Source organism: Anoplophora glabripennis, unplaced genomic scaffold, assembly GCF_000390285.2.
Source record: "Anoplophora glabripennis isolate ALB-LARVAE unplaced genomic scaffold, Agla_2.0 scaffold778, whole genome shotgun sequence".
Classification (NCBI taxonomy): Eukaryota; Metazoa; Arthropoda; class Insecta; order Coleoptera; family Cerambycidae; genus Anoplophora; species Anoplophora glabripennis.
Window position 1 is genome coordinate 123,430 of NW_019416875.1, and position 12,938 is coordinate 136,367.

General features: G+C 32.5%; 1 protein-coding gene across 3 annotated transcripts in view; it reads right to left on the reverse strand.

Moving 5' to 3' along the window:
• Positions 1 to 3,548: 3,548 nt before the first annotated feature.
• Positions 3,549 to 12,938, reverse strand: part of LOC108912093 (tetratricopeptide repeat protein 17) — a 36,772-nt gene continuing 27,382 nt past the window's right edge. For 2 of the 3 annotated variants that reach the window (XM_018717256.1, XM_018717255.1), the window contains exons 9-13: positions 9,218 to 9,380; positions 5,666 to 5,906; positions 4,104 to 4,261; positions 3,771 to 3,876; positions 3,549 to 3,720 (exon numbers count right to left, since the gene is read on the reverse strand). In XM_018717256.1, the coding sequence (XP_018572772.1) occupies positions 3,571 to 3,720; positions 3,771 to 3,876; positions 4,104 to 4,261; positions 5,666 to 5,906; positions 9,218 to 9,380 (818 nt within the window). In that variant the 3' untranslated portion in view covers positions 3,549 to 3,570. The remainder of the gene's footprint in view (positions 3,721 to 3,770; positions 3,877 to 4,103; positions 4,262 to 5,665; positions 5,907 to 9,217; positions 9,381 to 12,938) is intronic. The other variant, XM_018717257.1, reaches the window with a different exon arrangement.

Consider the following 12,938-nt stretch of genomic DNA (forward strand, 5'->3'; position numbering starts at 1 on the left):
ATAACTTATCATGCTAATTCCGGGTGCCCCGAATAAAAGCGCGGTTTAGAAAATTAATTATAACAACCATTTATTTGATTAACACCCCCATTAAATTTATAGTTAGTGCCCGTCGGCTAAATTTTATTGATACATAGTTTCTCCAAACTTCTCATATATCTTCATTAGGCCTAGTCTGACACTTTTTTCCTCTGTGACTTTTTTCGATTTTGGGGCATTTTCCCTCTAATTTCTCCGAAACACGTCGTTTTGACGATATATGAAAAATTTATAGATACTGTTTTTTTTTAAATTGAAAAAAACTTCAAATGAAACGTGAAAATAAATTCTCTGACAAAAGATATGAACCAAATGATTTTCTCAAGATTCTATCTTTAAGAAGTGCAAAAACAACTTTTCATATTGTCCGACGAAAATTATTTTCTGATGTTCCAGTCCGACACGTCAGTTATCGATTTCATGACTACAAAAAAATTTATTAATAACAATTTTTTTCAACATTTTTTGGTTTTTAAATTGAATTTAGAATATGATAAAAAATATTGTCTGATATTGAAACGGAGTCTTTTACATGAAAATACTAAATAAAAGAATTTTTAATTTAGTTTTCTAGCTACGCTTGGACCTTGCGTTCGCAAGTATAAATTGAGACTATATTTATTAATCACCAGCTGATTTTTTCACTATAGCTCAATTAAAATAAATAGAATACAATTTTTTAATTGGCAGATAAAATGTATTTTCCAATTTTTCAGTCTGATGCAAGAAATATAATTTTTTAATGTTTGTAAAACACCCTCATAATTTCATAATTATTTCACATTAATCTTTAAAAAATAAATTTTATTACTTCAGAAATCATTGATGAATAATTTTTATTTAATATTTATTCAAATGCAAAGAAACATTCAAAAATTGTTTTTCCGATTTTGAATTTCTTGAACTTCGCTCTTGATATGTATACACACCTCTCTGTTTACTGTGCATTCTCGCCTGCATGGAGAGTAGTAAAAGTCTCTATTCTCCATGGATGCCTGTTTACTGTGAGATGAACACGTGTCAAATTTCCTGGAAAATTTTATTGGAAAATTTCAGAAAAACTCCTGATTCATAAGGCTGTAAGTAGTATGCAAATGAGTTTTCAGCTCAATCCTAGTAAAATTGACGTACAAAAATTGATTAAAAATTTTTTGATCCTAGAATCCTAGAAACAAACTATTAAATTTTCAGATGCTCATGCTTGATTCCGAAACTGAGGAGGAAGACAATTACGACAGTGATGATACAGATGAAGAAAGTACGGATGACGATGAAAGCGATGACGAAAATTAAGCAAAATTAATTTTTTTTAATTTTTAATTTTGATTTTATTTTTTATTTTCGAAATTTTTTCTATAAAATCATTTATATTATTTAATAAAATACATGATATTCATTTATTAATTACCTAATTAATGTAGTTTTTATTTATAGTACCGTAAAAAAGTTTAATGATTATTGAAATAAAAATTATTACAAACGAACTCCATCGATGGATGTCTGGGAAACCGCTCGAAGGATTTTTCTTGAAACTGTGGTGGTTTTATACGGACCGTGGGGCCTACCAAGCTAAAATATTTTCAAGGTCATCGTACTTCCGGTTATACCGGAAGTCGATACTAACTTTCTTATTTTAAATGGAACCCCCTGTATATTATTGTATTTTTGGAAAAAGCATCTATTTTTAAGTTGAAAACATATAACACACTCCATACTTAGGATTGACCATTTCCGAGAGATTTTGATTTTTAAGAAAAAATTTACAGATGCAGACCGTCAGCAAAATTTAGTTTTCCCGGAAACACAGGTTTATTTTTGTTTGCAAAATGGACATTTTGTAGAGGAAGACCTAATTTATCAAATTTGACATGAAAATTTTTCCGGTTTTTATACAGGGTGGTCAAAAAAATTATCGAATACGAAGTTCAGAAAATGTGGAAAATTCGAAATTTTTAAATGGAAACCCCTAATTTTTTTAACATGTTCGCATTCTGCACTAAAATTAAGTGTACCCTTGTTAAAGTTTCCCTATACCTAAACCCAGTGGTTTTTATTTTATTTACGAATAAACATTTCCTTTTTCTTAAAATGATGTTTCCATTTGTTTCGCACATTTTAGGTTGGCCGTGACAGGTAAGTAACAATCAACATGACAACTGTCACAGGTTGTTTATTGTCAAAATTTAGTTCTTTGTGGGTCGCTGCTCTAATAGAATTCGATGATACATGCTATTTTATTTGGGACACTAAAAAATAGTGTGTATAGTACTCCAGTAATAACAAAGGAAAATTGTATTCATAGAGTAAGGCAAGCATTTGAGCATCTATCATCGGATTCTATTAGAACAGCGACCCACAAGGAACTAATCCGAAGGTGTGAAAAAAGTTGAGAAATTGAAGGAAAACATTTTGAACATTTATTAAAATAAATTTGACAATTAAAAACCTGTGACAGTTGTCATGTTGATTGTTACTTACCTGTCACGGCCAACCTAAAATATGCAAAACAAATGGAAACATTTTAAGAAATGGGAAATGTTTATTCGTAAATAAAATGAAAACCACTGGGTTTAGGTATAGGGAAGCTTTAACAAAGTTACACTTAATTTTAGTGCAGAATGTGACTACGTTAAAAAATTAGGGGTTTCCATTTAAAAATTTCAAGTTTTCCACATTTTCTGAACTTCATATTGGATAATTGTTTTTTGACCACTCTGTATAAAAACGGGAAAATTTTCATGTCAAATTCGACAAATTAGGTCTTCCTCTACAAAATATCCAATTTGCACAAAAAAATAAACCAATGTTTCTGGGAAAACTAAATTTTAATGAGTGCATCTGTCAATTTTTGCTTAAAAATCAAAATATCTCAGAAATGGTCAATCCTAAGTATGGAGTGTGCTATATGTTTTCAACTGAAAAATAGATGCTCTTTCCAAAAATGCAATAACATACAGGGGGTTACATTTAAAATAAGAAAGTTAGTATCGACTTCCGGTATAACCGGAAGTACGATGACCTTGAAAATATGTTAGCTTGGTAGGCCCCACGGTTCGTATCACACCATCACAATTTCAAAAAAATCTTTTAAGCGGTTTCCCAGATATCCATCGATGGAGTTTGTAGTGGGACAACCTGTATAGGACTGTCATTGTTGAAAAATGTAATTTTTTCGTCACTCTAGTTACGCCCCAACATATTTGTCAGAGATGTGTACCACATATTAAGTACTGCTTTTCTGCATATAATTTTTCAATGTCTGACGATTATTAATAAATTTTTTGTAGTCATGAAATCGACAACTTTGATGCGTCAGACTGGAAAATCAGAAAATAATTTTCGTCAGACACTATGAAAAGTTGTTTTTGCTGTTCTTAAAGATACGATCTTGAGAAAATCAGCTGGTTATTAATAAATTTTTTTATACTATCAATAAAAGATTTGCCGACAGGCACTCTTAACGATGTTACTAAAGAAATAAAAAATGTTAATCCATAGAACGGTTTATTTTAATTTTACAATAAATAATGGTCAGTCTGTTAAATCATTTTGCTTCCGCATGTTTGCATCATCAAACAGCAATGTGCATAGGACTGCCTGAAGCCTCACCCTTGCCGGTTCGAAGTTCGAATCTAATGCCAGACATGCTCTGTAAAACGTAACTGCTTTTTCAAATTCTCCCTACAAAAAACAATAATAACACACAGAACACTGAAACTATGTGTTGTTACCATTGAAATGTGGATGTTGGCCACCGTGAAGTGATTCAGAACGAAACTATGATGAGTTTTGAGGGCTAAGTGAGCGACATCAAGGGCATCTGCGTGAAATCCAACCCTAGAAATAGAATATTCTACAATCGGCAGTTTAAATTTCGTGAAATATTTGATATTATATCACACCTTGTGCTTTAAGAAACCAACAGAAATAATTAACCAACGGTGACGGTAATAACTGGAATTTTCATTCAATCAATTTCTTTTTAAACAAAACCTGAAACGATTAAAATCTGTTGCCTTCGAGGCCAAATAGAAACTATTTCAAGAAGTGATAATTAAATTTACCTGTTAAGGAGGTTTGCCAAATGGATTAGAGGGATGTCCAAGCGGTCTGGTGGAACATAAGCCAGGGCCAATCTTATGCAAGTCACCGCTTCCAATGTATTTCCTACTATTCTCCAATATATCGCTGAAGCCGTAGCTAGGATCCAAGATGTGGCATTCTGGAAAACGTACAATAAACATGATATTCGCTTCCACATAGGGTTATACAAAGAGATACATAAATTCAATAAATAACACAGCCACACACACAAAAAAAGTTGTCTGTACTTTTCATGTGACATATGTTATCCTTAGTATTTTTGCCTCCTGACCACGAATCCGGTGTCAGAATTGAGCTATCACAGCCGTTTTCTTTTATTTATGATTTCAGAATCATAACGTGTTACGATCCGAAATCTAGCAACCTGATTGGTTTCCATCGGATCGTAACGCGTTATGATTCCGAAATCACGAATACACGGTGTGCAGGAAGTTTTTTTTATTCAAACGAAAATGTCGAGAAAAACTGCTTATACAGGGGGCTTGCTACTTATAAATACATGCAGAATCAATAGTTTTTAAAATCTGATTAGATCATTTTAAGCTTTTTTTATAAAAAAATGTAAAAACATAATAACAGTGATAATTGATCGTATGAGAATAATATAAAAATTACATATATGGGTAAATATGTAAGTATATAATATAATATGTATATAACTAGGCACACACATACTCACTTACATATACATATTATTATACAGGGTGTTAATGAATAGGTGTTACAAATGGATATGGTATGTAAAAAATCCAAAAATAAGTGCAGTTTACTTAATAAACATATGTCCTAAAGTGACTCATTTTTGAGATACAGGGCGTTGAAATTTAAAAATAATAAACTATTTTTTCCTGTAGCTCCAGTATTAGTTAATATTTCTTTATCAAACTCAACAGACAGATTTACTAGCTTAAAGGATGCATAAATATGGCAGAAACCATTTATTGGCTTCTTCCAGTGGCGTGCGATAGGTGTCGTTTCAGCTTTTATCCCNTTTTTTTTCTCGATAACGGTTGCAGATACGAAAAAATCATAAGAGGCAAAAAGTTTCTCAGCAAAACATAAAATTCAATTTTGATTTTAGAATCTATCAGCGGCGCACCGCACAAAAGTTAAGGGGAAGAAAAGGGGGCATGAACCCCGAAAAAATATCACTCTGTAGAATATCACGACCATTTGGCATGCCCAATGATGTAAGCCCTACAGCGTAACCTATATTCTAAATTTGAGCTCAATATCTCAAAAACTGTGGGAGCTATAGAGAAAAAAACTAAAAAAATCTTAAATTTTCAACACCCTGTAGATCGGTAACAAAGCGTTTGCGGATCTATGTTTATATGAACTTTTAGTCATGAAATAAACCAAAGAATTACCCCCTCCCTTATGTACATGATATTTAGGAACATCCTGTATATAAAAAAAATTGGGGCTAAAGTTTTCATATTTTTTAAAGGCAAAACGATGTGTATTAAATTTTTTTCAGTGCTTAAATTGTGTTTATAAGTTAACCCAATTCATAACTAACCTCTCTCAAAGCCAAGCCAATTTTTGCACCCAACTCCTTGATAGAACTTTTTTGATCACTAGCCATCAAACCCAAAAGTTCTGCAAGATCTTTTTCCGGAGAACTTGGCAGCCGATTCTTCAAGATCATGTTCGTTAGGTGATCCAACACAATTGGAGGAGATTCTGGTACCTCAAGACAGTGCGGATTGTAAGCTCTATTGTCGTTTTTATCAAATTTGGGTTTGAGATAGGAAGTGAGACTAAAAAAGTATATTTGGTTTTAAGAAAATAAAGAATTTACATTTTATCATAAATTTGTCGATGAACGCAAGAATGCTAATGGAGATGGTCTGCTAGTTTAAAAAATGTTACTTATTTTTTTTTGTAATTACGATTATAATATATACAGGGTGTTTCATACCACCCTTGCACTCCTTCTGAAATCTAGGGTATCTTATAAAATGGAAAATTTAATACCTCTTAATAGTAAATGGACTATGCCGAATCGATTAGAGGTATTTTCAACTTCCGGCTCCCACCGGAAGTGGCTTATTCAGACCGGAGGCCAGTTTTTTTAAATGGAGTGGCATACTTTTTTTTTATTGATCTTGATTCTACGCCAAAAACTAAATCTTTGTAAAAAAAATTTTTTGTAAATCGTATTCCACCCCAAAATACCTTCCAAAATGTACGTGTTCCCCTGAGAAGTGACAAAAAAAATGAAGCGCAGTATCATACTGCCAGATAACCTAAATATGTACAGGCTGGTCTATTTTCGGTGGGATTTCAGGGTATTTCATAAACTACTAAAGATAAGATAAATCTGACACCATGTTCTCGAGCTCAATTTTCATGGCAAACTCAATTGTCAAATCAGAAATTTGCTATCTTCATTTGTTTCTGAGTTACAGGGCGTTTATTATTATTGTGACACTTTTGAATATGTCTGTATCACAGCTGTTAAATAAGGTAGAGTTAAAGAGAAAACTGCTCAAGACTAATACTTTGGCGTAGAATTGAATGCCGGAATTAGATTTTTAGTAGGTCCTAAGATTCCAGAGTTATGACCCAGTTATATTTTTTTAAATGGAAATCGTAGCTAGTCATGACCTAAATAAATGGAGATTTGTTTTTGCTTTTCAGCAATATATCACATGCTGTAGTTATTTTTACAAACACAGAAAATATGGGGTGTTTTATATATCAATTCGATCCTTTTTTACATTATAATATGGCTGGCTATGAAAATATATACAAAACTATAATTCCTACTTTTACAAAACTCATATCTGTTGTAAACATATGAAATTTATTTAAAATATATATTACAGATAAGAAAAGACAGTCTTCAAATTTTTATTCCACTTCAACTGAAGTTGCAAAATTAAACGTAAATTAAACAATAGTAAGTAGCTGCATTATCATCTAAATGTTTAAATTGCCGTCCCTCAACTGGTACACATTTCGCACATCTGGCAACGCTTCGGGTAGCATTCATTAAATTAAATGTATATTAGAAATATTATTAAAAGAATTTTCAACATTTCGTCGAAGTTCCTCGATAGAGTAAAAAGGAATTTTAAATATAATGTCATTTAGAAAACCCCAAAGAAAAAAGTCCAACGGACTCAAATCAGGTAACCTAGCTGGCCATCTGATCGGTCCGTTTGTTCCTATCCACCTATCTCCTAAAATTTCGTTAGTATTATATTATATACACGTGTATATGTTGTGCATTTAAAATAAACGTTATATTTTTACAACAGATATGACTTTTGTAAAAGTAAGAATTATAGTTTTATGTTTTTTCATAGCAAGCCATATTAAAAATGAAAAACATATATAATTTATATATAAAACACCCCGTATATCCTGTGTTTGTAAAAATAACTATAATATGTGATATATATGGTCAGCTACGATTTCCATTTAAAAAAATATAACTTTGGGTCATGACAACGAAATCTTAAGATTTACTAAAAATTTAATACTAGCATTCAATTCTAGGCCAAAGAATTAGTCTTGAGCAGTTTTCACTTTAACTGATAGCAAATTTCTGATTTGACAGTCCAGTTTGCCATGAAAATCGAGCTCGAGAACGTCATGTCAGATTTATCATATCTTTAGTAGTTTCTGAAATACCCTGAATTCCCATCGAAAATGGACCAGCCTGTAGATTAACAAAGTTGTCTACACTGTAAAAATTTGTTAAATTAAAGGATTTCGACTTTATCAGAAAGTGCAACTCCTGAAGCTGAAGTTGTGCAGTTAAACCACAAAGTATAAAGTAAGTATAATATAAGTCGAAAGCCATTAACAAATTTTTACAGTGGAGACAAACTTGTTAATGTACATATTTAGGTTACTTGGTAGTAAAGTACTGTACTTCATTTCTTTGTGTCATTTCTCAGGGGAACACTTACATTTCGGAAGGTATTTTGGGTGGAAAATGATCTAAAAAAATTTTTTTTACAAAAGTTTCCTAGTTTTCGGCGTAGAATTGAGATCAATAAAAAAAATATGCTATTCGATTTAAAAAAACTGAAACTTCCGGTGTGAGCCAGAAGTTGAAAATATTTCCAATCGATCCGGCATAGTCCATTCACTTTTAGGAGGTATTGAATTTTTAATTTTTTTAGATGCCCTAGATTTCAGAAGGGGTGGGATCCCTGTATATATTGTAATCGTACCTACAAAAAAAAATAATATTTTACATTATCAATAAATGGCTGTATAACTTCTGCACTGCACCTTCTTGCTAGTTTTGCTGAACAATTGAATATTACTTTTTTTTTTTGGACGTTAGGCTGCGCAAAATACTGTAGGTAATATTTAATTGACCAAGCAGATCTCAACTCCAATTTGCTGACTAATTTACATATTTTCATATTTTAAATTTTAATAAAACAGTTACCCTAGGTAAGTGCTCTTAAATTCAAGAATTGAAATCGCCGGCCATAGCCGATATCAACGCGAAACGATCCAGTCTACGGGTGCCACATAATGCGGTGTTGCCTTTATTATCTCATGGCTTGTAGATGTAGGAGGCTCTGACTGGACCATTCTTCGTCAAAAATTCGGCTGGTCGGGCAATAACAGTTAACGATGTTTTCTATCGCGACACGGCAATCCAGTTTTTTGTGCCTAAATTGCAAGATATAAATGTAGACAACAAGTCGGTGCCAGCCCGAGAAACAATTCAATTCATGTCCTGGTGGTGTAATTTTCGATTCTGGTTATCAGAATTGGCCTACTAGATCATTCAATTTAATTAACACTGTTGGCCTTTTCTCTTTGGGGTTTTTTGAAGTCTAACAAGCCAACAAGCTCACGACCACCTACGCCTTGAAGGAGAAAACTGAGCACTGTATCAATGAAATTCAGCCACATTTATGCAAAACGATCATGGAAAATTTCGATAAAAGAGTGTGTATGGGCCAGCAAAACTGTGGGGCGATTTACCCAATATGCTATTCCATACATGACCTTATACTGTACATTTTAAAAATCAAAAAAAAAAAAAAATTGAGAAATTACTTCTTGTGTGAAAACAATTTGTATAAATACTTACTCTAAACTTCTGGCGACTATAGAGGGCCAAACAGAGGAGTATTTGAACTTGTGTATAATTTTGATGTTTTTACAGCCAGAAGCAGACAATGTATAAGTACCATACTTGTCGTAGACGTGAAGGAGGTTTTCTGAATTGGGATCTTCAGTCAGAGCTACTGAAACTAAAAGACATGAAGAATGAATGGTAATAGGATGCCAATAATACAATATTACTGGCAAATCGTGCTGGTAATTAACCCGTTCATTATACCCTGAGCGGCAAAAGTATGGAATTATATTAGCGTCGAATTATATTTTTAGTTGCGCATTTTCTGAAGCAATTTTAATTTATACAGGGTGGCCCAAAAAAAAGTTATGAAATCAAGGCCAACTTTTTTAAATGTAAACCCCACTTTTTTGTATTTTTATTCAATTATCCATGGAATTCTGATTATTTTTTATATCACATACTTCTTGTTGTGTTCTGGCTTTGTCATAGTGTCCCAAATAAATTAGAATTTCTATCCACTGCGTTTCTGTTAGATGCGCCATCTAGTTAAGTAATTATTGCACTGTCCTAAATAATAAAAAATGTGAACAAGGTACATCAGTTTCAATTGACTTTGACATTACCTATTTAATATTCAGTTGCTTAACGACGGCTACAATGAGTGTTGTTCTGGAGAGTGTTTTAAGTTTTTTGTTCTTTACAAAAAAAAACATGAAAAAATGCTAAAAATTTGCAAAATAATCTGGGTCATAATTTAAATAGTGACATTTAATAAAATCATATTTTATACAATAAAATTATGCATTTTTAATTAAATTATACCTAAATACCTCACTCATTTTTTTACATTCAAGTCATTGCGTTCTAATGATCAAAATAAATCATCGAACCACTTATTTCTTATGGATTTTTCTGATTTGAAGCAACTTTCTGTGAACCACACAAATCTAAGATGGAAAAGTAAACGTGGTTTTATTTTAAAACCAGCAGGGTAAATCATTTAAAATTTTTGAAAATTTTCCATATTCTATATTCAGACGCCATTATCTCAAAACAGTTAAAGATAGGTATAGGTTATGTTACATAAAAAATGATCAGAATTCCATGGAGAATTGAATAAAAATACAAAAAAGTGGGGTTTCCATTTAAAAAAGTTGGCCTTGATTTCATAACTTTTTTGGGTCACCCTGTATAAATGAACACTGCTGCAGCAAATTCGCAACTAAAAATATAATTCGAAGGGTCCGAGCGATTTTTCAAATAACGAACATCTGATTTTTAAATAAATATACGAGGGTTGCCTTTTATGTTTCGGGATTTGGCAACCCTAGTGTTGCAATCTGGCAACTGACAGCTCTATCGTAAAGTTTGACATTTTTGAGGTTATACGTACTCAGAACGTTTTGACATACGAGCGCTATTTGTGTTGTTTACAGTAACTTAAAAGATTCATGTCGGCCCAAAAATGGAATTAAATCGTGAACATTTTCGTGCGATTATTTTTTACAACTTTCGACGTGGATTAACTCAGCAACAGTGCATGGATGAACTTAATTCAATTTTTGGCGATGACGCTCCATCAAGGACCAGTGTTTATCGATGGTATGGTGAATTCAATCGTGGTCGTAGTTCACTCCAAGACGAATTTCGTGAAGGTCGTCCAAAATCAGTTGTTGTTCCGAAAACCATTGATGCTGCGCGCGAACTGATATTGCAAGATCGTCATGTGACCTATCGTGAGATTGAGACAACCTTAGGCATTAGTGGGACCAGCATACATTCAATATTGCATAAACATTTGACTGTATAAAAAATTTGTTCGCGTTGGATCCCACACAATTTGTCAATCGCTCAAAAAAAGGCTCGTGTCGATTGGTCGAAAGAAATGCCCAAAAAATACGATAGCGGTGCTTCGAAACACGTCTATGACATCGTGACAGGTGATGAATCGTGGATTTACGCGTATGAGCCCGAAAGTAAACAGCAGTCGACTGTATGGGTGTTTCAAGATGAGCCAAATCCAACAAAAGTTGTTCGCGCACGAAGCACTTCCAAGCAAATGGTCGCCTGTTTTTTCGGAAAAACTGGACATGTCGCAACCGTACCACTAGAACAACGCAGAACAGTTAATTCTGAGTGGTACACAACCATTTGTTTGCCAGTTGTCTTCCAAGAAATCAGGAAAACCAACCGCCGAAGACGGATCACTCTTCACCACGACAATGCGAGCTCTCACACATCGGCTCAAACAACTGCATTTTTGAGCACCCATAGACAATTATTCCAGTCGAATTAAAGTTTGAACGTAAGAAAATATTAGTAGACATTTTATTGCACTTTATAATGGGGAAGCGTGCGAGTATGTAGACTGATAATATCAAAAAGTAACTTGAAAGAAGTGAAGCTGAGTTGGCAAATTGTAAATAAGTTGCAAAATTTCACTTTTGTTATTGACCATAAAAATCGAGACGACCTATCGGAAATTAGCTATTTTATGTTGTAGGCAATTAAATTACCTACAATTTAAGGTTATTTAAAGTCATATTTCACCAATTCGTTAACTGTAAAATAAAGGTCTAACACGGAAAAATTAATTTCCGAACGGTCAATACAAAGCCCAACATGTGTGCCAAAGGCCGATTCGATTGACCATAAAATTGTTGTTCCAGGTATATGTTAATTAATTTCGTTTGTTTTATTGCAATTGTTTAATTACTAAACGACTAAACATTAATTTTAGAAGTTAATATCGTAGATATAAGTCTTTTTCGGTACGTTCTTTGGATTAATAATAATTGATCCAAAGAACGTACCGAAAAAGAAAATTTTCAAAAAGTGAAAATTAAGTAGCCCTTTACAACTAACAAAGTAGGACGAGCAAAACAATAGAAGATAGAAGCAAATCTGTGATATTTTTTGCTAATTTCAAAGTAGAGGATTTAATGACTCGTCAGTAACTATAAAACTATCTGAACTAAACAGATGTTTCTATTGAAATAATAATAAATTCGCGAATTGCCTCAGATTAATGATTTTGTGACTCAGACTTTTTTTTTATTTCTAGTCTCTTCAAATATTGTTTCTAGAAATTACATTAATTATTTTAATAAATATGGTTTGGACATCGTTACCTAATATTTATGTTAAACAATATCAGTGTTCTTTTTCAATTTAGCATAGTGATCTATAAGAACACAGAATTAGAATTAAAATATAGTACAGTTTTTTCCAAAATGAAATTAAGAACGATCTGCTTTTTTGCGAAAAATATATTTTTCGATATTATGTAAAATAAATTGTATATTTTGCGGTTTTCTGCGGTTTGCTGCGACCTGCTGAATGCGGTAAATCTTGTTGCAGTCAAATTTGGCATTCATACAAAACAATAATTTATGACACCATTTCAAATAATAATGTTAGTCGATATCTTTGCTGTCAAATTGAATTATCTTGTCATCCTATTAATTCAGTGCGTCTACATACCAAGGTGTCCACATTAAAAACGATTTTATGATTTCTACACTGAAAGAAATGCGTTTTATTCTTTATTAGAATTCTATATACCATTATAAGACCATTGTATACTATATGTGACAGTTAAACAGGTGAATATTGGATATAAAACGCGTATTGCTAGCACAGTTGTATAGTGACTATAAACCTTATTCTTTATTAAATTATTGTATAACTAGTATACAACGTTTTTTATACCCTTTACGAAATAATAGCA